The sequence below is a fragment of the Tauraco erythrolophus genome, chromosome 6 (genome assembly GCF_009769465.1).
Source record: "Tauraco erythrolophus isolate bTauEry1 chromosome 6, bTauEry1.pri, whole genome shotgun sequence".
NCBI lineage: Eukaryota > Metazoa > Chordata > Aves > Musophagiformes > Musophagidae > Tauraco > Tauraco erythrolophus.
The window spans coordinates 12,757,367-12,783,673 of record NC_141470.1 but is presented as its reverse complement, the minus strand read 5'-3'; the positions used below and the strand labels follow the sequence as shown (position 1 = coordinate 12,783,673).

Here is a 26,307-nt window from a genome sequence, read left to right as displayed (position 1 = left end):
GCATCTCATCTGGTCCCATGGGCTTGTGCACCTTCAGGTTCCTTAGATGGTTTCAAATCTGATCTCCTACAGTGGGTGGTTCTTTATTCTTCTAGTCCCTGCCTTTGCCTTCTGTGACTTGGGGGGTGTGACTAGAGCACTTGCCAGTGAAGACTGAGGCAAAAAAGTCATTGAGTACCTCAGCCTTCTCCATATCTTGGGTAACCAGGTCTCCCATTTCCTTCTGGAGAGCGCCCACATTTTCCCTAGTCCTCTTTTATCACCAATGTTCATATAGAAGCTTTTCTTCTTGTCCTTGATGTCCCTGGCCAGATTTAGTTCTACCAGGGCTTTAGCTTTCCTAACCTGATCTCTGGCTGCTTGGATAATTTTATTTTCAAATGTTAAAGCTACACCCACACTGGAAAGACTATAATTATTTTAAGTTTTGGACAGAACCCAGCATTCGTCTCAGCTTCTGGTTAAGCTCATCTCTCTTATCCTAATAGTTATTTAATAAACAGTATGTGGAGTTTACATGCAGATAATTTAAAAATAATTTATATTTTAGTATTTCCTGAGGCCCCAAGTAACACAAGGGCTCTGTGTTATAGATGAACAAATAGCAAAGAACTCTTGACTGTTTACACTCTAGAAACAGAAAGAATGGGGTAAGATTTGGGGGAGGAATCATCATCACCTTCACTGTGGCTAGAGAACTAAACAGAGAAATTGAAGTTTGTGAAGTCTCCAAAGGAATCTGAGAGCTGAGCTCACATCCCCTCTGCACTGCCTCTGAGGCTTGAGACGATGTTCCTTTACTACAAGATGTCAATTGCATTGTTTTTAAAACATATTTCTCAGACAACAAACCATCAGGAGACTCCATGGAATTTGGAATTTCAAATTTATCTTTTCATAGATTCATAGATTTCTAGGTTGGAAAAGACCTTAGAGATCGAGTCCAACCATCCCTAATCCCCATTAAACCATATCCCCAAGTAGATCATCCACCCTATTCTTAAACACATCCAGGGATGGGGACTCAACCACCTCCCTGGGCAGCCTATTCCAGTGGCTGACAGCCCTTTCAGAGAAGAAATACTTCCTAACATCCAACCTGATGGTTCAATGGTTTTCAAATGCAGCCAAGGTTACATAGTTAACATGGTGGTTTAAAATTAATGGTCTCAGTCCAGGTCCTACTGCAGATGTGCGCCCATCACAGATCTAAAGGTGTGTCATACATGTGTTGGCAACCTGAACAGAAAGATGATGGATTAAATGGGGAAAGAGTCTTGGATTACAGTTAACTACTTCATGAAATCCTGAAAAAAAACACACTGACAGACATTTGGTAAACTGGAGCTCACACCTCCAATAACAATGCCACAATTATGTCCCTGTTATAACAATGAAAACAAGAGTGCTGAATTTGGACTAGTACTGGTTTTGCTCACTAAAGCTTCAAATCACAATTCTTTTCACTCACAAATGGTGAAAGAGCTGTTCTCTGACTTCACCAAATAATTCTAAGACAGAGTTTAGTCCTTTTCTGAACAGCTTAGATGTGATTGCCTGTGCTGTCAAAGGACTGAATCTACTTACCCAGAGTATTTTTGCTAGTCCTGTGTCCAGTAGGCTTTGGAGTAGGTCACAAAGGAATAGGGTTTTTTCTCAAAGTTGCATTTTTTTGTGAAGCTTTGTGAGAGCAGGATAACTTCTCAAAGCACAGAAAAGACAAAGGACAATACATGATCAACAGGCAGACCGCTGTGTTTACGTCAACTCCAAACTTAGACCATAGGCCCATGGTGGTGTCCTGCGTGCTGCAAGTGCAACCTAATTTTTCTCAAAAGTCCTATTAGATGTTTTTTTCCTTTCATTCTTTTCTGACTATCTCCATATCACACCGAGTCAGTTTTCTACTTCATGGTTTCAGTACATCTATTAAAAATGAGAAATGAAGTTAGATCCTGGCAACAATCAGCACATTCAGTAGGTGACCGGAAATATTTTGGAAGCAACTTGATTATTTGAAATTGAGTTCCAGACAAACAAGGGCAATATTTTTAATTCAAGGACAAAGAATACCACTTTTATGCTTGTATTGGAATTTGAATTTGTCTACAGGTTGCAGACAGGTATTGGTATTTGCAGTAAAGTATTGACACTTCAGGATTTAAGACCTGATAGTGGTTTTTAACAGATGAGAATGTTAATTCAAGTGGAAGTTTCCATTTTTCTTTCCTACCTTAGTAATTTGTTTCTTGCTCCTCTTATTCGGCTGTTTTGCACTGACCTCTCTTTCTCAACAGTGTTATGTAAGGGAAGTGTTTTATCCCTAAAAATCATGTTTTGCTACTATGGATCTCTGCAGGTTTTTGCTTTAGTTTGCATCTAGAAAAACAGATACAAAAGAAAAATAAACGTTTGAAAGTTCTAAACAGCCACAGCCCATATCCAAAATTAGTTACTTAGGCATATAAGTTTAGGCATCAAGCAGGAAAATTTTACTTCTCTGTGTATTTTAAAGTCATTAATGGGACCAAGTATCAAAAGGAAATTTTAATCAGAAAAAAAACTAATAAAGCAAATCCTTATCGTGATTTAGAATTTTCTAAACAAGATGTACTGATCTATGACTTTTGCTTCCTATTAAATTCTGCTCTTACAGGCAGAGAGGAAAGGCAATTTACGTGACTAGGAGGAAACTACCAATCCCTTTCAAAAGCGCATTTGGAAAGGTTTAGAGGAAAAAAACTGGAAAAAAATCACCTCCAGGGAAAACTGTTATTATATTCTTGTGGAACAAAGAACTTCATTCTATCATAGACTCATAGAAGATATCATTTGACAAAGCGAATGATATTTCTTTGTAAAAATCGTCGAAGGTACTACTATTAAAAATAGTGCAATAAGCATAATAGTGCAGAGGTTCACAGAAATGGCTGTTTTTCTCTGAATAAACCGTATTAATTTTTAATTGCTGTCCCTCATTAAAAATGAAGAAAGAACTTATGAGTAAGAAGATCTATCTTAGAGTGGAAACAAAACACAAGCTCTTTGTTGGACAATCATCTTTAGGCAAATCCTCAGATAAATGTTTTAGATTAGAACAGCTTATTTTTAAGTGTGTGCCATGGAGTTCCATGGGAACTAATGAATGGGAACTCTTCTGCGTCCACTTGCTACACCACCAAAAATAGCGGCATACATATTACTGATACAAATGTTCAGTTTGTTTCCCATATTTTACACGGCGAGGATGGTTAGCAGCACTTATTTTCTCCACTTATCTTCAAGGAATGCTATTCTTCTTTACCTATGATTGAGGAAGCCACACTATGTTACTGTAACACAAACAACACTTAAGTCCTTGAATACTCTTCAGGCATCTTGTAGCTTCAGCTACATACATGACCTCCACCATGAAGTCATTTTATGAAGCATGCTTTCAAACATGCAGCAGAACATCCAGGCAGGCAGTTATGCTTGCTTTGAACTACCTCCTCAGCTGAACACCAGCTTCCTAGTTCAATACAGCCAGAGCAGCGCTGACTTGGCCACACCACATGGCATTTGAAATTAGGGGGAAAAGCTTGCTCTTCTCTTCACTCACTGTCCTTTTAGGTGTTAAATAAACGCTCGTGCATTTTGTGATACCCAGCAAAACTCATTGTGAATCAGCTGAAGGGCTGCAGGCTACTTGCCTTACTAGCTTGACCTAAGGATACACTTGATGCTCTGCTGCCCTCCTGCATCACCAGGATTCTTCATGACAATAAGGACAATATTCTCCAGGTACAGTGCTTCCCTGGAGTGATAGTACTCCATATCTCGCTCTCGCTAGGCAGAGGGGTTACTGTCGCACTCATCAGTTCTCTTTCCTCTGGGCATCCACTTCTCATTCCAAAAGAAGAGCCAGCATTTCAATAAGAGGTTTGTTTTTCCTCTTACCTGCCCATTTATTTACTCTGCCTATAGCTCTGATTCATCCTGAAGTATTTTGGAAGGTAATTTATTACTCCATCTTCAGTTAGCTTCCTTGGTGCTCAACACTTGAAAACATTTTAAGGTGAGCTGAAAAATGCTGAGGCAACTGAAGCAGCAGTGATTTTTGAAAAATCAGGCCTAAATCAACTGTTTCTTCACTCCTGACTTGTACATAGACGTAGTCTTACAATCTCCACATGATCTCACTGATCACGTTGTACCTTAGTTTATTTTCCAGCATTTAAATGATTAATATTTTGAGTACTCCCTGTATAGTACTTATAGTACAAGTGTTGTGTTTTCCTCAGGAGAATAAGCGGAGTGCTGTGGACTAACTCACGCCAATAAACAACTCGCGTGCTGGCTCCAGTGTGGTATTCTTCAGCAAATGTTAATTTAGTTACTGATTCAGTTAAGTGCCCTTATGATGCTTGCCTTATATATGGACTCTTGTATACAAAAGATTATTTTGCCTGTTTATACTACAAGAATCACATGCACTAACAAATAAACACATAATCAGCATTAACTTCTGAAGGATAACAGGACTAAAAGTCACTAGCCTTTCTAGGAACTCTTCCAAAAAACAGAAATTAGACTGAAAACGAAGATTTGAAGTGCCTGTTAAAGATTGTTAGAAACAAAATGAAGTTACCATCTTCCCTTTTCAGAACAGAAAACAGTTTTCTGTGCAGGCACACTAGAGAGTTGTAGTTAGTCAATTTGTATACTCACCACTTGGGAACAGTTGCAGGTTATCCTCTATTTATTCAGTAGGTAAAATCAACATAACAATTAGAGACAACTTAAAGCTATGAATTCAGACTTGGATTTGGAATGTATTTTTCTTGTGCCGATAATTGACAAAATTATACAAAAAAATAACAAAAAGAAAGAGTGTGTTGCAGCTTAGTGAGGTTTTGCACTACAAGTTTTTCTTCTATTTATTTTGAATAGATTGAAATGTGGCATTTATTCTGGCTCTTAAAATAAAACTATGACTAAAAAAAAAAGCCAAAACCACATTGTGGATTTGTTAAAAAAAAAGAAAAAGATCATGAATATGCTCAAAAAACTTGATCCTGTATAGCCAAGACTGTTTATTCCCTGTTGTGTTTAATCATACAACTAATTAATTGTCAAAGGCCTATTTCAGGAAGCTTTCCTCTTGAGTTCAACCCACACACAGACTACATTTGGGATTTTCAGAAGCTCAAGGGAATTACAACAATCAATTCCCATACAAAATATAAAGAAAATTAACCTACTAACTTTCTACTTAGTAATTGAGCTCCTAGCCAGCAGAAACTCTTCCCCTCCCCCCCCCATTGTTTTGCATTTTTCCACAGCAATTTTAACCTGAAGCTCATTATCTCTTGGAGTAATACAGTTTCATTTGTGTACAGCAAAGCACCTTACCCGCATTTGCAAGTGTGGAAGGTTTGCATGGAAGTGACTGTAGCCTGTGACACCGGTACCTGGCTGCAGTAAATCCTGAATGTCCTCACTTACTGCAAACGGTCCACAACCTCAGCCTTCAAACCAGCCAGAGATCCTCTACTGTGGGTAGGGATTCTTTACACTGTCAGTATTGAAGAGGAATCAAGTAGCTTTTGTAAAAGGGGAAAAGACAGCTTTACAACTCTCTCCAGTAACAAAACTTGTCACTACTCTTTGTCCTCTATAGCAGGAGAAAATTATTTTTTTAGTATTAAGTGTCCGTAGATCCTATCCACAAATTTGTAACAAGAATAAATAAGACAAACTGAATACCAAACCCTCAAATTAATGTGCACTATTCAAAAAACCCTTTAAACTGGGCAAAATAACACAGCATCAAGGGGGATAAAACTATTTCTAAGTTTGGGTCACATTAAATTAGTATTTTTGGCAAAAAGAGGAAAAATTCTCAATAGGAGCAAAAGCAACTGCCCTGCACATAACACCATGGCAGTCTTGTTAGCACACAGAAAACTGGCTTCACAGGCTAAGCTCCCAGTCCCTGATCAACAAATAGTTTGTCCTTGGGAATCGGGGAGGTGGAGTCTCTTGTTAACACCGAAGAAACCTCAGCTGTTGAAGCTAATGCCACAGGTCCTTCATGCTGTGAATAACACAGATGACTTACCTCAGGGAACCATCCTGCCCTGATGTTTCCAACTCTTACTCCACTCTTACAACTAGGAATTCCTTAAGCAGCTGAAATGAAGGGTCAGTGCTGGTAATGAACATTCAGGTTGGTTGTAATGTGCCACACAGTGGCTTTACAAATTGTTTTTTTTAAGAGTGAACGTAGAAAAAAGGACTTTGTACAGCTACAGGATCCCTCTAAGCTTAGTGTGGCAAAGAAAATAGTGAAGAGAGATTAATTTTCAGCAGCATTTAAAACAAAATACTACAGCTAATCTTTTCCCTATGTAGGATTGTTTTCTGTGTGAAATTTCTTGAAAAAAAAGGTTTAGAGGTAGGATCATGTTTAAGATGTACCAGGAGTCTGATGCCGAGCGGCACTTACTATTATCATACAAATGGCAGCAAACAACTCTAGGTATCTACTCCACTGCAGGATGCAATGCAGCTGTGGATCTCTCCACCAGAGCTGCTCTCAAGAACGCTATTTGATAGGAATATTATGCACCTAAATATAAAAACTCACATTCCAATTTTAAAAAGTGTAAATAAACTGTTGTGTTTTTTAAAAAAAAAAAGTTGGAAGAGTTGCTTCTTTTCTGAGAATGGTTATAAAGAGAACAATCCCTTTTCCTTCAAAAGTAATTCTCCCCTTCAGCACATGTATTAAATTTTGCTGACTGGTGGTAACACAAGGCTAAAGATAATGCTCTGTATTGTACGTCTCTTCTTAAAAGAAAAGCCCTGTTCTTTTGTTGTAGAAGATTTTATGGAAAAAAAAAATCTATTTTCTCAAAGTTGAATGTTTTCTTTTCACAACAACCTATGTTCTTAATATTAGTTAAGAAAACAACCCTGACTCACAAGCACAATGGTCAATTGGCAGCGTGCTAAAACTGTAAAAGAGCTTCAAGGTTGCCCACAATTGTGACTGATAGAGCTAAAATCACACCGAGGACATAATGAGAATTGACAAGTAACATGAATGAACATGTGTTCGGTTTTATAATTTTCAGAATAAATAGCCTGTGAAACCAGTTTGTAAAACATCGTAAAGATAAATGCCTTACTTTACAGGAATTAGTTTGTAGAGAGTTTGTAGGAAATAGTTTGCAGAGTCTCCTTGGTAGGTGCCAGATGCCCTAATACAGTCCCAGGTACTTCTCAGCCTAAGTCCATGGCTCAGTAGGCACCTAGGCAGCCACAAACAGTGGCTGCTCACTTGATACCACACGTGGATGTGTCAAAACCACCTATGCAGGGTACAGTTCCCAGACTCTAATCTTCCCTCCTATATGGAATTATTCCCGATCCTCTCTTTTTCTCATGGTTTTAAGTAGCCTGTCTCAGAATGCTTTCCCCAGGCTATATTTGTCTTCTGTGACAAGAAGGCAATATAAGCTAGTGGAAACTTTCGACATGTCTGCATTTTAGCAGTCCAAATGTGAAGGAGGATGTCATGTGCTGAGGCTCAGCCGTGGAAGTTTTTCACGTACAATCATCTGCTGTCTGTTTTTCATCTACAGCCTAACGGCAGCGCAGTGGAGACAACAAGAACAACCACATCCAGCTGGAGAGCACCGACAAGTGATGATTTTCTCATGTGTGCCAAGGATACATCTTCAGCACATTCTTAATGTAACTGGGCAAAAAAAGTAAGATTGTTTTCTACACATTCCCAATCCTGAAACTGGTCAGGGCTTCTGTAACCAGTGCCGAACTGCCTGTTATTTTAGATAGGGTATCACCACATTGCAAAAAGAGCGCTGGCCTTTTCCTCATTTACTTGTATTTTGGGCCATGAAGGCTCAAGATACTGTAAGGTAAGGAATGGATTATACTAGGATTAGATAAAAACTCTGTTCTCTTCCACTACTGGGAACATGACTGACTATACCAGTCATTGCCCCATGATTAAGAGAGTACATCAATAATAAAGAAAAAATAGCTGAGGTTTAATCCTCAGATGTAATCTGCTTTCTAGGAAAACGGTGACATGCCTCGTATAAAAGTCACGTGCATTGTCCTAGTGTAAAGAAGGGTAAACTTTTTGTCCCTTTGTGTCATTTATAAATCTAGCCACTTTTCTTCATCTATTTACTAAGGTATTTTAAACTATCCGTTCATGTACACGAGGGCTTAAATATACCATTAGAAAAGGCAATACTGAGTAATTTTATCATTGAGAAGATATGTAATTCATGAAGCACGTCAACAACACAACAGAAAAAACGTCTCTGTATCTCTTTGTCTGGCTAGAGGTATAGAAATGTGAATATTGACATAGTTTTTAAAAACAAACACACATAGCTTTCCTGCAGCAGTACAATCTAGTATAAATCATTACAAATAAGCCAGATAAATACATACACACAAATTACTTTTCCCTGTGAACAATCCAATGAAAGAATACGTTCACCCACTCCATTTTAATGTCCTATGAGTGTTAACACAAATTTGTTCCAATCAAATTCTCTACTTCACGAAGAAAAGCAACATTATAAACTACGTTGTACCCACCTGTTTACTGAAATCAATGTAGAGAAATTTTTATGTTGGTTGCAAAATAGATTGGTTTCTGTTGTCCTTCTCTCAATCTAGACTTTGTGTCTTGATAAATTGCATGATTTGTAGATCATATCATGTCACATGCACTGACTTCTTTATAACAATGCTGATTTATTTGAAAATTGAAAGTTTGCACATACTCAGATGTATGAGATATGAAATGAGGAAGATGCCTTCCCTTATGTGAAGACAAAGCAACGTGGAGTCAGGAGCGCAATGAACACACCTCAGTCATCTCAGTTCCTTCTATTTTCTTTACCAGCTCTACTGCTGCATGAATGGCTTGATGTCTGTTTTAGGTGATTGCTCTGAACTGGAATTCTCTCACTCAGCTTAAAGAACTCTTCAGTTTTTATTCCTGCTATGCATGTCACTCCTTTGCACTAAGATGGAGCTGCCTGATTTTCACTAAGGAACAGTATGCAATTTCTTCTGTCCTACCAGGTTGATACTTGACATTTGAAGATCTCCATCTCAATTATTTGTGAATAATCAAAATGGAAACATGCATCTCTCTTCCTCTCTCTTTCACTCTGTCCCTCCTTGCTGTTGATCAAAAAGTGTTCCTGGGTCTCTCTCCTCTGAAAATCTCAGATTTTATTCTAGGAGGGGAAAGGAGGGCAACAAAAGCCTTGTTACTTGAAAAATTACAACCTACTCGGTTTCAAAGGATAACCCTGAAAAGCTATTTCACTCCTTCAAGGAAATACTTATCACACCATTTTAATCAAAGCTTAATTTTGTGACCAGTATTTCTAATCAAATGCCTTATATTTAGTCTTATTTACACTGTCTCTGTTTAGTGGCATTAATGCTCAAAAGTCTCCAGCTGTGGTCAGCATGAACATGGGGTCTCAGTCCCACTCTTGCTAAAGCATCCAGAACCCCTTAGGTAAAAGGCAGAGGGAAGAGAACAGAAACACTGACAAAAATATTTCAAACTTTTTTGGGTTTTTTTGAGGGTAGGGTAGCTTTACGTAAAGAATAACAGTTAGCAACTTTCCCCTCTCACTTCCCTATTGTTTAGAAAAGTCCTTGTCCTCAAAAAAGTTGTCTGATTTCTATCTTATTCAGTTTACATTGGGAGGGTCTCAGTGTCTCTCTCTCAAACTTTCTTTTAAGCACCATATAAACAAACTCTGTTATAGCTATTGAAGACTAATGAGTTCTACTGATGTCTGGAAAAGAAATGGTGAGAAAAGATAAGATGAGGACAAGCCAAGAAAACGGGCAGTGGGGACTAGCAGAAGGAATAACCTTTAAAGATTATTTGAGAAAACAAAGAGGAACTGAAATTCAATACGAATACTAGAACCTCAGCAATAACAATAACAACTTTCCATAATAAGCATCTCCAGGGCTACGGAATCCTTTGCCTTCAGATGTTGACTTCAGGCCCCAATCCAGGAAAGTACTTAAGCCTGAGTAGTATTATTGAACTCAACCTATGTCAATGGGACTGGCTCATATGCTTAAATTTAAGCATGTACTTAAGAGCTTTGCTGGATCAGGGCCTTACTTGCTCTAGTCTATGGTTACCTTATAGGCGGGAAGTTATCTACCAAGCACAATTACCCTTCAAATGTGTAAGAGAGATCCACTGCTAATCATGCAGCAGATTTTATAATACTGGATGAAGCAGCTATCTGCAGTACATCACATTCTACAGTTTTCCATGTAGACAAATAGTCTGAGTTGGTTTAGATTGGATATAAGGAAGAAAATTTTTCACTCAGAGGGTGGCAAGGCACTGGAACAGGTTGCCCAGAGAAGTTGTGGCTGCCCCATCCCTGGAAGTGTTCAAGGCCAGGTTGGATGAGGCTTTGAGCAACCTGGTGTAGTGGAGGGTTTCCCTGCCCATGGCAGGGGGTTGGAACTAGATGATCTTTGAGGTCCCTTCCAACCCAAACCATTCTACGATTCTATAACACCAGCCATTCAGACTTCAGCATCCAAGAGCTGCCAGCCTGCAATGCACTAGTTAGAAATGAATTCCTTAAAACTTCCTTTCAGTGGTTGTTACACTAATAGTTTAGCACCTTCATTGGACATTATCATACACATCCAGCAGCGCAGTGCAGAGAACATTTTTTTTCTTACCTGTAATCCATGATCCTCTTAAAGCTGAACATGCTTTACTTTTCAAAAAGTTCCTTTCTAGAGAACAGAAATCTTACTGCTTTTCCTATGTCTGTCTCCACTTTCTTTTTCATCTTAGACGCTTTCAGTGAAGATCAAAAACAGCCCTTGTTACCTCGTTGTAAATATAGATAGATCCTGAGCCCCAAAGTGCTGTACTATTATCTGTTTCCTCCAACAATGCAGATCTAGTAACAGAGGAAGAAGTATTCCAGCAGTGGCAAACTTTTTGCTGCCTTCTTTAGGAAGAAGAAAAGACAGCATCCTAGTCAATCTCCATGAAAATAGCTTGCATGACTTGTGAGCAGCCCACCTGGAGCCTCCTCAGATTTCTTGCAATTTGCTCCAGAAGTTTCCAAAGGTCAGAAAAAACAGAAACCCCCTGAGAACAACAGCAAAAGATGAAATAGGTAGATGGGCAAAAAAACATTGGAGAACAAACTCAGTATCAGGATCAAACATTTATTAGCTTATTGTAAACTGATAATAAGGGATTTTAGCCTCATCTAAGGGTCAGCTCCTTAACAGGTAAGATACTGGCTTTTCTACACTAGACCTAGTCCTTAGATGGTGCAAAGGTGACAGTTTGCTGATGTCAGCACAGATCCTTGGGGATATTTCTTTGGTGCAAGGCGGCTAAGAATTCCACTGCAGCTACTCTGGGTCTGACCATGCTTTGTCAAAGTCAACATACAGCTAAAGCATACAGAAAACATGTACCAGCTATCACCAAGCTTCTTACAACCAGATATACATCCTTTGACATGAAACCATGGTTTTCAGTCCTGTTTTTAAGGTAAGAGGGTTTATAACAACTATTTTCTATTCAGAGGTTAAATTTCATATTTGTGAAGATTATTTGTAGATGTGTGCTACTCAAATTAAATTGATCAAAAAAATCTTATTGCTGTGTGTACACATACACACCTCTCCTTTATTTGAATTGGTTATGAATAGAGCATTTTTAAAAAAACATAACTTATTTGAAATGTACTTACAAGTTTTAAAAAATGCCATGGTCATATGATAAATAATGGCTAAATTATGAGTTCTTAAAGTGGTAGAATGGTAGTAATAAATAGATCAAAGATTTCCCAACGCAAATATTCATATCACTAATAAACGATGGTATTTCCTATCCCGTAACGCATGTCATGGTTCTTGTCCATAAGGGCTTCAAATTTTTGTGCATGCACACAGGCACGCACAGGCTCACAGAGCAGATGTGAAAGTCACAAGTCTCTAATGTAATTCATGCTCCAGTTCAGCAACTGTGAGGGTATGCTGAAGACAACGCTGTGACTAACATGGCCAAGAAATTCCTGAGAGAATAAGAATGATTGTTAACAGTTCTGAGAAACTCTTCCTCTGGCTTATTATCCCATAGAGAGAGATACTGGGTCTTAGTGGTCTTAACCAAACAAACAGCTCTGAGAAACTGGACATATTCCCTCTGAGATTACAGCGAATGAAAAACAAAACCATCTTATGTTAAAAGCAGTTTGAAGCATTCATGATACTGTCAGTGAAGTACTTGGACTTCTTCCTGCTTTGTGCATCAGGTCAGAGTTTCCACACTCCCAAAGGAAACCACGCATTGGCTGGAAAAAAGAGAAAGTCCCATTTACCCTACCGTTGTCTTTTCACAGCCGGCTTGATTGAACAGGGGTGAGGCACGGGCACATGCACTGACTACTACAGCCACCAGAAAACAACGCAGTAGCAACTCAAATGGGCGTCTGTTTAAATGACTCACATCTGGGACACTCTGCTCACAAGCACCAAAGTAACTAAAAGGGAAGTTGCTTGAAAACTTATTTTCTTGTAAAACTGTTATTTTCTTGTAGCTTTCTCAAACTCTTTGAGCTAGGTGGCAAATAAAAGATGTGATCCAGTTCCATGGTACTAAAAGCCACAAATAAAGTAAAAAACTACCTGACTAATGGCTTAAGATCACTATGAGATTTCAGAAGCGTCAGTCTCCTTTTTTCTAACACCACCTCCTTACATTACCTAAAGCAACTTTGCCATCCTAACACAGGTTAAACACACAAAGTAGCACTTTCTTATATACATGAAGTAATAAGCAGTAATTATTTCCTTAACTGCCTCTCATGCACTTTAAGCTGCACCCAAGCAACTCAAGTTAACAGGGTTGATGGGGAGAAGAAAGATAGTTTTTGTGACTAAGAAGCAAGACTACAATTCAACTGTTGATACTCCCACAGATTTCCCATCTTAGTCTTCAGTGCTCCCTTTGTCTCTGAAAAAAATTACACCAGTAAAAATATTTCTAATACCTAACCTTCATGTTTTTTTTCTGTGTTATGTTTCTTAGAGCACTGAGACAGTTTTTTGCACAATCAGGCACTGATTGCAGGCTGAAGTTCATTACTGGTGCATTACTGTGGCGCTCTATTTGCTGGTACATAGCATCAGAGCATCCCTTAAGAGAACATTTGATAGCATCACTCATCTATCTGCATTGTCATACAGTCCAGATGGTTGCAGTATGTAGGCAACTGGGAACCAGAGCAGCAGGAGGAGTACATCCTGCTGCAGTTTTCCCTCTGGTGCTAATCTTGATGCATTTGGATTAGTCTGTTGGTTAGGAAGTCTACAGCTCTGGGTAGATGCACCCAAAGACCTAGCATATGAAATAAACTGGAGCAGCTGCACTCAAGTAGCTTGCCAACTATCAAATGACCAGATTTGCCCATAAAAACACATTAGAAGATTACTGCAGCTCAGCTGAGTGACAATTCCCTACTGTGCAGAGTGAATTTTCTTTTAAATTCCACAAGGGTGGCATTCTGTTGCAAATGGGTTTGTTATTAAAGATCAACTCAGAAATCCGTGTGTTCTAGCAGATTAACTATTACTGTGATGTACGAACCCAGAGGCAAAGAGGAAACAAGACTTCTTCCATTTGGCAAGTGCAATTTTATTTGTGGATTAATTATGAGAGTTAAAATTTTAAACATTCTAACATGTGTCCACTGCCAAACACATTAATTGGCATACTGGAACAATACTGAAAATGAAGAAAGTCAACGTAATTAATCATCTCCATATAAATACAGAGTTCTCAGGAACATAATTGTTACATTTCTGTGTCACAGAAAGGAGGGTTTCCAAACCTTGAAAAGGCAAGACTTCAGTGGGAATTTGACATGCCAAAGAACTATAAACTGACTCTCATTAGTCCACATAAGAAAAAAATCTAAACACGATGTGATAAACAGAATAAAAACTGGCAGAATCAAGGAAGGAAAGAAGACAATGACATTTCTAAGAAAATATCTTGATAACAAAGAAATTACTAAGTCTACAACCATAATCATACTTATTTAAAGTCAGGATAGTATAGATTTTATGGTCTTGAGGAATTTACTTAAGCAGAAGACACATAGTCACCAAAACCAAAGCGCTACACTTAGTGACTTCTTGTAGAGTTTAGTCATGTATATAGCCTCACTGAGAACAAAGTACATAACTGCAGGCTGTGAATGACACCCAAATTTTCCACCTATGACTATACAAGGGAGTAATTTGTGCCACCAATACAAATACTCAATAGTATAACTGTCACTACACATGATGATTTTATCTGGACTACTTGCTAGCTATTTACTTTTACTGGTTGAGAGGATTGTTTATACCACGTAAGCATCACCAAAATTATTCCTTATAGTGCTAGCGCTCCTAGTATTACTGGTTCTCCCACTGACAGAGTTTTTATACTCAAAACAACTCACAACTGAGCAACAGAAATGGACACGAAGAGAACTACAAGAATATGAGCAAGAACAGAAGTTACATATATATATATATATTCCCATTTCCTCATGGAAAATCACTATGTATGGAGTAAAAATATAATCCTTTTCACACCCAAACTGGCCTGCGAACGTGTAATCACAAGTGTTGCATGTGGGAACAGACATCTGTGTTCTATCTTCGTTTGTCATTTTGGTCTCTATTTCCAGGAAAATTGGAAGATAGTTTTCAAAATTTGGCCCCCCAAAACAGCAAAAAATAGATTGAGTTCTCACAGACCAAGCTATGCTCACCGGCAGTCCTTCTCAATGATTGTGCAAAAACTTCTTGCTGTATGTCCATAGGATGATTTGAAATTAGTTAAATTACCTGAAGAATCTGAAGTTTCTAGTTCAATGTACACGTCTGATGGTTCACATTTCTTTCAAAAAAAAAAAGATGCGTTTCATGGGGTTATTGATTTCCTTTTAATTTACAGAAAAGGTTTCAGCAGGGGAAAGACTTCATTTCTCCAGTGTAGCCTTCTTTAAAAAAATGTCCTGCAGAAAACAAATGAGAGAGAGATAGTTAAACAGATGCTGTAGTGCAATTTTTAGTCTTCCTGGTAAACACAATTTTATAACAAGATCCCAGTTGACTCATTTTGATTTGTATTGTAAGCAATAATTGAGAAGACCACAAATACCCACATGCAACAAGAAATACTATCTTGGTTCTCCTAGAGATATGTGACTGTATGTGTTACAGAGTAACTGTACATACACAGAGAACTGAATTGTATGTACAATATTGTACTGTATGTACAGTAACTGTACATACACAGAGTACATACACAGTGAACTGAATTTGTGACACAAGGATAATTTGGGGACAAACCCATTGTATAGCGACAAATTAACCCAGGCAAACTTCAGTGAAAACCAAACAGTCACGAATACTTGTTTACAGGCACAATGTCATATAATACGAATGGAAACTTGTTCTTTGGACAAGCCTTAACAAGGAAGCAATTTGTAGTTACTTATAGACTTATGAATTCACAAAGCCACAGCAGTGGTCCACAGATAAGGAAAAAAAATTCAATTAAACCTTCTTGTTTAGGCGGGGCCTATTTATTTCATAGTCTGGCAGATGATAAACCAATTCTGCAGAGGACCTCTAAGGGACATTATGAAGTAGAAACTAAATACTTATAGTTTAATAGGACAGGCATGGCAAAAGCCCAAAGAACACTCCCGCATGCCAGGAACAAAAGCAAGCGTGGCATGCAATGCACAGCCAGGCACATGCTGAAAAAATAACACAGCCTCACAAGAGACAGCCATGTTAACCCAGGTCTGGCTATTCACCATGAGGGAACACTGCAGTGGCTACAGCTGCAGGAGATACCCTTGTCTGTACACGGGTGCACTGCCTTCAAAAACCTTTCTGTGTGTGTTGGGACTGACTGTTGATGAGGGAATAGTAGGGCTAAATATACAGGATATGAAAACAAAAATAACAGTGACAGTTATTTCCTTGCTTGTTAGTTTATGCACAGGTATTACACACAATTTCATGGCAATCTTCTCTTGGTGTTAGCCAGTAAAACTATACTGATTTACAGCACCTGATACTCTAGTATTCTACATAGAGCAAGAGTCTGGGTTAACAACGACTATGAAACTTTCTTCTGCCATTTTACTCAGTAGTAAGGATATCTTCAAATCTTTTCCTCACTCAAACTAGAAAACATTGGTATTGCTTTTGAAAGCGTTTGTCCAAAGTAAAGCAAGTTGTATCAACTTGATACCTCTATCACACTTCAAGCCATGAATTCTTCCATTTCACACCTATGCTGATTATCTTTAAAAGAAGGACTCTGTGAATGTCACAAATTGCCAAGACACTCAAATTACTTAGCTCTTTAGAAAATTTTACACTTAGATTGGCTTAGACAAGGCTAATAACTGCAATTTAAAACCCACAAAACAGAATTAAACGTCTGCTTGTGATGACGAATACTTATGGGCATTTGTTTCCCCAAATTATGATCTGTGGGACCACAGCAAATGATCCAGACTGAAGTAAGCAATTTAAAAAAACCACAAAAAAGCCACTACTAAAAAAAATAGTCCCCAAAAACCCACCCAAAAAAAACCCCACAAGTGAAAAATCCTCAAACTTTAAACTGAAAGTAGAAAGTATATGTGTGTAGTCACATACAACCAATTTTGAGAATCATCATTTTGAAAAGTCTGGGAACCATTGCTGATAGCTACTTATAACTGTCAAATTAGCAACCACGTGATGCAGAAGGTTATGTAGTCCACAAGAAGTAAATACTTGAAATGTGTCTGAATAAGAAAACCCTTAAACTGTATAGACTACTATTACTGTCACTTTAATCCCCAGGGAAAGAAAGCTTATGCACTTACATTTCATCATCGTATTCCTTTGGAGGTGATGCTGCAATGACCAAGTCAATCCAATCCTGAAAAAGAAATGCACAAACATGTGCTGCTAAATACCGCTTTTACAGATGGTTAGTGGACCACCAAGGAATATCAGAGAATCAGGAAGGCAATCTATTCCTGAAAAAATACAGGAAGCAGCAGAAAGATCTCTATGAAAGAGATCTTCCTCTTCTATAGGAAGACCATTTCAAGGTTGAGATGTTTGATTTGTATTCTGAAATTAAAGAAAAATCTACTGGTCATGCAAGCAGCTTTTAATAATAATTATTCTAAGAATCATCCTGTATTTGGTCATCTTAGCAATTGATTCAGTTCTTGCTGAGAAAACACTCAATGTAACTGAAGTGCAGCATTACTTGTACATTAAGAAACCAAAGATAAGATAAGCTATTATCATAAAATTCCAATCAGCTTGCAAGTCATTTTCAGTACCAAAGAGAGATTCTACAGATAACTGTACTATAAACACTCAGAATGTAATGTGTTTAAACACCAATCTTGACATGTGGCTAAATGCCATGAACATTCAAGGAAATCACATGCATCATTTTCAGAGATGCTACATGCCAATATTTTCTGCAGATTTCAGCTCACTCTGGTAGTACATGGCGTACCTGTTACTTTTGACGTTTGTAACCTTATTTGTGCTGACATGACAATGTCATGAAAGAAAAGTGTACCTTATATGAGCATTGTAGGTAGAACAAAAAGGTATTCCAGGTTACTTACCCCACCCACGTTCCAAGCTTTTGCTAGGGTTGCCTGTGCTTCTGCCAGTCTGCTATCAATTAATATCTTGCCATTTACTGCTAGTATTTCATCCCCTTTCACTATGCCTCCTGGTGAAAAGACCAATATGGTATATGTACATGTAAGGAAAAAAAACCCAAACAAATCTGTGAGTCTTTTCTATCCCACATTTATGCAGTACCGAGTATAATGAAAAGTGTCTTCACTAGATGTGAAGGCTTACACTAAACGTTAACACAGACAAGAAGGTTTTCTACAGGCAAAAGCAAAAGGAATTTTTAGGCATGGAAAAGCCATGCTAATTTCTTATTGATCATGACCAGTAAGAACCTAGTTCAGTAAGATCTTCTGTAGTAGCAGTTTGCCTGTCTGGGTAATCCATCTATAGAGCTTACAAACTGTGGTGGATTGCTTGCTGTCACTACTGTGAACATGACAGCATTACTTAAATACCTGAAGGTATAACTGGCATTTGCCAAGGGGCTGCAGGACTGTCATTCCTTTGCAAAAGCATGTGTAATGTTTAGTCCTTAGAACTGATCTTGACTTGCTAATCTGGAACGGAGCACAACCAGCTAACTGAGGCTGGATTTGAAGATGGGAAAACACAGATGGTAAGAGGACAGCCTTCGCTATTAGAGACCCCCACAAGAGCGAAGAGTCAAAGAGAAACAGAGTACTTGAGATCAAGTGGCTAAGATGTTTTCACAGGAAGACTGACTTGAACTTAGGTGCAGGCTGGGACAAGGTCAGCAAAGACACAGTAAGGAGATATTGTCTTGTCCATCTACCTGGTCATCATCAGAGTTCTCAAGGCAAGCATGAGAGATACTGGTCACCAGAAGCAAAACCTGGATATGTTGGTTTGCACATTCTTGTGCCTTCCAGAGAGCTAAGCTGTCAGTCAGAAGGATCTGGCCTTTAGTAGGATTTTGCAAGTAAAGCCAGAAGTTTTACAAAACAAATTACTATTCAAAGTAGCATCAAGAACAAAACTGAGCAGTGTCGTGTAGTCATGGTCTAGTAATTGCTTTGCACATCAGAAGTACTACAACTGTCATTACTTGGAAATTGTGAAATAATGGAGATCATATTCTGCTTTCGTTAATTAACAGAATATCCCAGAGAATCAGATGTTGGTAGTCTTGTGTTTGTTTGGTTTTTTTATATTAGACAGGAAAAACGAGAGTCTTTATTAAGACAACAGCCCTACATTTTCAGGCCACATTATTGAAAATTCTGTTATGATAAAAATATAGCAACAGCAACCATTTCTTCTTAAACACTATTTATAAAATTTATATAATTATTAATTGAAGCAGCACCCTTCAAACCATGAGTCTCTCTCTGAGCTGCCCTTAGAGCTGAGACAGAATTTGGCTGCCTTGGAAAATCTACGCATGCCCCTCGGCAGGCATAGGTATGAATTCAGCCAACAACTCTCAGCCAGCGTAAGGAGCTCCTTTGCAGTAGCATTCAAATTCCCCACTGTTACTCACCGTGTTTGTCTGCAGCACCACCCTCATAGATGGCAGACACGACTATCTTTCCAATTGGAGAATCAATTCCTCCCTCGACTGCAAGGTCTAATGATCCTTCCTATTAAAAAAGAGTTTTAGTTCAGAAAAGGCTGTTAATTTTTGCCATCAAGAGGAATTTGATATTTCCTTCCCAGGAAGAAAATACAAGAATTTGATATTTCCTTCCCAGGAAGGACTGTACAAGAAATGCTTACATGAATGCTTTAAACATCAATCAAATAATACAGTATTTACCTTTTTAATCCGTAATAGCCGTACATCTTTTCCCATAATCTGCTCTGGGGTAAACTATGAAAAGATATAATGATTAGCCATTTCCACCTTGGAAACAAAAAACAATTAGGCTGATCTATGTAGTTTATGGGTGAAAAGGGACATTTTCCTCCTCCAAAACAGGTTTAGAGGAAGATCAGAACATCACATCTTCTCTTCCCGTAAGAAAGCTCCCTTTCAACATGACTAGAAATCACAAATATGTAAGCCCCAGCAAACCAACAAGCAAGAATCTCACCCCCTCCTCCCAGCCCTCAGAATCAAGGATGTGTTTTTTCCAGTGTATTGCATATTAAACAGTGAGACATATTTGAATTCTCTCCTTACCATTGAATATGGATCAAAATCTTCCAAATATTTCTGGAAGCCCTGAGAATAAAACAATACTTATTGTAAAACAATCAGGGTCATGCACATACTTAACACACAAACTCCATTTTATTTATTAGCGAGAGAACATATAATTCTGTAAGCTATGAAAGAAGACAATAAATGGAGAAAAGTACAGAAAGGAAGCAAATAGTCCATCCTGACAGTCAGAAGACATTTCAAAACTTTAGGACAGAACAGCAGTTTGAGCTGGTCATGCTATGGAGCAATTTTGAGGAATGGTTTACCACTCTGTCAGGTCCACGGTTCCTCTCTACACCTGACAGAAGAGAAACAAATCTTGAAAGCATCATGGGAAGGTATGTTCTGCCATAGTCTTCTGAGCAACCTTCCTTGGGACTATCACCATGTTGGGCACTATCTAACAGAGGCAGAAGTGGCAGACTCCAATTTGCCTCTAGCAACACTACTCCATGGTGTCTGGGTTGTAGGATCCTCTTCCAGCCTCCTTCTCTCCTCCTTTCCATGAAGTTTCAGGGAGTTGGTTCCATACCACAAGCGAATGCAGGACAAGAACTGATTTTGTTTTCATGTTGTTCTGTGGAGGACTTAAAAGTTTTGGCAGGGAGTATCTGAAATGGGAAAGATAATGTCGCACTTTGGTAGAGCAAGGTTTAAGTTTTGAGAGGATCCACACCTTCTTAGACTTTCAAAACCTAGTGCATTATCCTTGTCAGGCCAACACTGCAGGGGAAAAAGCAAGAGTTACCTTTTCTGCAAAGATGAGAGTTCCTTAGTCAGCAATTGGGAATTAATGGTGTTTGGGCAGTGGTTTCTTGAGGAAAATTAGGAGTTACTGCGTGAGACTGTATGGGCAATGCTGGAGATTTATAAAAATTCTGCACTCATCCTGCCCGTTAAAGTAAGGACTTCAGGACTTAACAGAAATCTTTACTGAGGCATCTAAATGCTGTATCGCTCTTGTGGCTTCAAGCTGTAATAACCTGGGGATAGGGGAACAACACAGAACCATACAACCATTTGCTGAAACAGCAGGCAAGCCATTATCTGACACAGGCCAAAGGTTTGGTGTGTGATCAGGCTTGATATATTCATTATTGCCCTCATTTCTACTGGATCCATCTAATGACAAAGCCTATTCCACTCTCAGACTTGACTCAGCCTTTTTCCACTTGTAAATCAAATGCACAGCTTAAGGTTCCTCTGGTATATAATCCTAGAAAGGTTTGGATTGGAAGGAACCTTAAAGATCATCTAATTCTAACCCCCCTGCCATGGGCAGAGACACCTTCCACTACATCAGGTTGCACAAAGGCTAAACCAAGCTGGCCTTAAACACTTTGAGGGATGCGGCATCCACAACTTCTCTGGGCAACCTGTTCCAGTGCCTCACCACCCTCAGAGTGAAGAATTTCTTCCTTAGATCTAATCTAAATCTACCCTCTTTCAGTCTAAAGCCGTTGCCCCTTGTCCTATCAATACATGCACTTTAAAAAAGTCCCTCTCCAGCTTTCTTGTAGGCCCCCTTTTTGTACTGGAAGGCTGCTATAAGAATCAGGCATACTGAATCGTACAGCATGAACCCCAGCTTTCCTGCACGCTGCCTCTCGCTTCATCTTTTCCCTGAGATCAGAAGACCGACTTGAGCAAATCATGTCCTCATCCTGTGTTTCTTCTAAGACAAGAGAAACATTTACAAGGGGTGAAGCATGGCTTTGTCTTCCCAGGATCCAGAGAGCTAAATCTTCAGGGCACAACTGCAGAATTTTTGCTTACTGCCACAAGCAGGGTGGGTTTTTTTGGTTTTTTTTTCATAGGGAAATAGGTATTAAAAGCATCTTTTGGGAACACCAACATGAAAGACTTACCTAGCATTTAAATTAGTATAAGTTACATTACAGTTGTTAACTGCTAGCTTTGAAGAACTAAATAAATGGGAATTTGATCACAAACTTCAGCGAGGGTAGGATTTAATCTTGGGGAAAAACACCAACAATTCATTCATTTACGAAATGTATTAAGAATAACTTTGCTAATACTGTAAGATAAACATTTCACAATGATATCCTCCTAAACAGCTATTAGTTTGAATAGTTGAATTTATATTAACCTTTGGAATCACAGCTGAAGTAGACGTCTATGGTCTTGGAGCAAGCAACTTACAGGAAAGAACTCCAGACTCAGCCAAGTCACTAACTCATTATGTAATCTAAAGGAAGACATTGAACTCTCTTTGTCCCAGGTCATCCTCATGAAAAACAGATGTTGACCTTGAAGAAAGTTTTCCTGGGAAACTAATTTCTAAACAGGAAAACAACTCCTAAAAACTCCCCAACAAAAAACCTGCAAGCAAAGAAGTGATAGGATCTGGATCCAATAATGTACAAATACAGCTATGATACAATGAAGACATCCACTGAACTGTAATAAACGTTCCCAGAAATGGGCATCACAAATTCAGAGAGCACACTCCATATCCAAGCGGGGACTAAGGAACCAAGCAACACCAAGGGGAAACCACAGTGCTGTGCTGACCCTCCCTCTACTACGGGCATCTCAGGCGAAAGAGTTAAGACAACTCTAATCCTTTCTTGACTTACAATAAAATTCATAGGACTGAATATAAGTAAAATCTGGAACATTAAGACGTTTGATTGCACTGAAACATCTGTCTGGACTTCAAGATGAAAGGTAAAGTTACTACTTAAAAGAAAAAGGAAAAAAAAAACCAAAAAAACCCACAAGCACCTAAACAAATGGGGCTGCTCACTGAAGTTTCTAGCATTGATAGTTAATAGCAATTGAGACCTGACTGAAATAAACAAAAGAGAAGAATTAAAAGAGAAATTCATGTCCAGATATAACAGAATTTTCAAAAAAACACATTTGCTGAGAACACAACTGTTATATATGCAGAATATACTAACATTCAATGACAATTCAACAATCTCAAAGTTTGATTTCTCAGTCAAATTCAGTTTTCCCTTCTAGATATAGATTGAAACTGATCAAAAGAAGAAAAAATTCATTATTAATATTTACAGTTTACCACTCAAAAGCTCACAACTGTGTGCCAACATTTTCATATAACTTGGAAACGCATCTAACTTAGGTGTTTTGCACAGAAACTGGCACATTTAACAGCAGCAGAGAAGTTAAGCACAAAGTTCACTTCTTCAAGGGATCATCCAATGAACCACCAGTCAACTAGAGAGAAAGAGATGAAAACTTCATCACTATGACAGAGGAAAGGAATAAAAGTAGTAATACAACAGAATACACAATACAGAAAGGCTACATGACTAACTGCTTTCCACCACTAGCTCCTCTGATTTCCTACCAGTAACTATGTTACGATAATAGCTCTATTTGTTAAACTAAGAAAATATTTTATTACTGAAAGCATTGCAACTGGATACTAAAAGAAAAAGGAAACCTTAGGCATATATTAAAAAAAATGATTTGCCAGTATCAGATCAGTTATCCGTCTTCAACTGTCTTAAAGATTGCACTAACCATATAAACAGTCACAGATGGTTCAACCTGAAGGATTTACTACCGTCTCATTCTTCATCCATCTAGACCAGCAGGAGCCACAGGCGCACACTGAAAACTTACAAAGACCAGCAGTTTTCATGCACTAGGGCTGCCTCTGTTTTAGAAACTGAGCAACAGGATTAGAAAGGAAAGTTTTAAATCTGTGATCACTCAAAACAAGAAGCACCACTCAAAACAAGAAGTACCACACAAAACATGGAAAAATGTTATTTTACTTGTTTTTTGTTAGATCTAAATGATGAATTGTAAACCACCATCCTTTTAAACATCTCTTGTGGCTGAAAAAGAAAGAAAATGATTCTATGATTCTATGGTAATCATTAAAATCGCCAAACCAGATATTAACTTTTTGCTGTAAATAAGTATCACCTACTCACAAACAATCTCACTGCTTTTTTTGCTCTTCTAGGGACTGAATCGCACTTGCGCTTGTTAGTGCTTGTTCCCTATACCATTACAAAATGAGAGAACACACGTAGTGAAATAGTACTGAATACAAAGAGGAAAGAATTCTAGAGAAATTACATAAATAATGCACATAACATTTCTTAAAAATAGTTTCCATAACTCCTTTTATCCCTAATTTCTACAGAACAGTGCTGAGGTCTCTACTCCATGATTTTTGAAAAAATAGTTAGAAAAAAAAAGGACAAAATGCTAGACAAGTAATTTCAAAAATATTGAAAAGTCATGATAAACATATGTTACACATTTAAGATTTGCTCTCCTAGCAGGGAACATCCTACACTGAAAGGTGAATCCATTATTAAATTCCTCACAAAGTTAATAACGTGAAAGAAGAGATGTGTATTTGGGCTCATCCTGAAAGAACCAATTACCTAAATACTAATTACTAGTAGCGGTTCATGCTACATAAAGAAAAATTCCTCCTGAATTTAATTGACTTATTTCTGAGTGGTCTTTCTTCAATTCGGATATCTACTAGTAATTTCACAACATTGATTAATAATTGCTGGATTTTATTATATTGTGTTGGGCTTCAACGATTTTAATCCCATATTAATTCTGTTTTTCTTTTGCTTCCAGTGCATTAACAAGATAGTACACTATCATTTGGAATCACGTAATAATACAGAACCTCTTATTATGTTGCAAAAATTTTCAAACATAAAATATGCTAACAAAAAAAAAACAACCCACAAAACCCAAAACACTCCCTACACCTCTCCAGCCTCTACTCAAAACCCAGCATCAAATCAAGTAAAGTATTTGAGTCTTCTGAAACAAGAACAACTTGCTAAAGACTAAACTGTGGTATTTACATTTCCAAACTCAATTTGCTTTGAAACAAAGGTATCAGTTTCACTACTGATTCTATCAGTGTCCTATAGTCATACGATTACTTGGAAAAAACATATCTGTTCCTGAGCTAATGAAAGATTTGTGGTCTGTGTTTAATTCATATAAAGGCTGAGTTTTTGTCTTGAAGGACTTTTGGGCAAGTCTGGCATGATTTTCCACAAAACTCCTCAGCCCTCTAGTCACTTAGGAAGAAAAAAAAAATTCCTTTTCAACAAAGATAGTTTTGATATAGCTATGGCCAATAATAACTGAAATTTCTAATCATTGCACGTCTTACTACACAGTATCTAAGTGACTGTCTCAGGTCTCTTGACTGCAGACTTGAAGAATCAGGCTTCAAATCTTGCAAATTAGAGGAAAGTTTAAATATTCATTCTTCCTTTCAGAAATGCTGCATCCAACCACAGAGGAGTGATAGAGGAAAAATCTTTAAGAGCAAGTGCATCAACAGGATGTTTGTGATAGCTGGGAGAGCAGAGACTAATGTTTATGTTAGTTTCACTTCTCTGAAAACCCAACCACTAAATCACAGCAATCCTCTCCTGTTCTCAGCCAAAATTTCATTAGCTTTGCCACAAGTGTATTCCAATTCACTCTAGTACAGCAGAGACAAAGAGTTCACACTGATTTTGACCCACAGCTGCTCTAGGCATTCAAGGCCACACTCAAGGTTTAATCCTCACCCATTATTTCCCTACTTATAAGCGAGAACAATTTCATTTTCATGAACTGTTCAAAAGACTTGGGAATTCTGACCTGAATTCAGTTAATATGAAGGCTTAAGTCGTAACAGAGACTTCATTATTCCTATCTGGCCCAAGAACCTTCCAGATAACAGGAAGGTTTTACCCATTCTTGCATTTTTATTTTATTCTTATGTACATGGTTTTTTATCTTCTTTACTAGTGAATTGCTAGAGTATAGGCTCACTTGATTAGTTGTTTGTACCAAGTAAATCCATCAAGATCAGTTTCGAGAGTTTGGTACTCTAGACCAAACATTCAGATAAAAGCAAGGTAGAAGAAATCATGTGCACTGTGTCATATTAAGACATAAAGGCTGGAGTTCCATAAGGTTTGTGAAATCTAACAAGACAAGAAAGAGGGTAGCAAAAAGATACTTTGCCTTTGGTGATACTTCCCTTTGCTAAGAGAAGCTGAACTGGTCCTGTATCTGAACCATAGACTTAAATAAGGAACACCCTTCACCTCCTCATATCCCCCACAAACAAACAAAACACATTCCTTCTGCATGAAATCAAGTTATAACTCTTATATGTTTCTGGAAACAGGCAGGTACTTTCTTGTCTCTTCTGTCATACACTGGCCTTTTCATTTTTTAACTAACAGAAGTAGCCTCCCTCTCTACTTCAGTATCCATGCAAGTCTTACTGCACATACTATGTGACTTCATTGCAGCCAGGATGAACAGTCTTTTCTGCATTAAGTTACAAAAGGAAGTAA

General features: G+C 38.1%; 1 protein-coding gene across 2 annotated transcripts in view; it reads right to left on the bottom strand.

The window, feature by feature from the left end:
- Positions 1-15,962: 15,962 nt before the first annotated feature.
- The window catches only part of USH1C (USH1 protein network component harmonin), a 52,275-nt gene continuing 41,930 nt past the window's right edge, over positions 15,963-26,307 (bottom strand). For both annotated transcript variants that reach the window (XM_086612878.1, XM_086612877.1), the window contains exons 16-21: positions 19,940-19,981; positions 19,574-19,627; positions 19,298-19,397; positions 17,778-17,887; positions 17,010-17,065; positions 15,963-16,062 (exon numbers count right to left, since the gene is read on the bottom strand). In XM_086612878.1, the coding sequence (XP_086469004.1) occupies positions 15,963-16,062; positions 17,010-17,065; positions 17,778-17,887; positions 19,298-19,397; positions 19,574-19,627; positions 19,940-19,981 (462 nt within the window). The remainder of the gene's footprint in view (positions 16,063-17,009; positions 17,066-17,777; positions 17,888-19,297; positions 19,398-19,573; positions 19,628-19,939; positions 19,982-26,307) is intronic.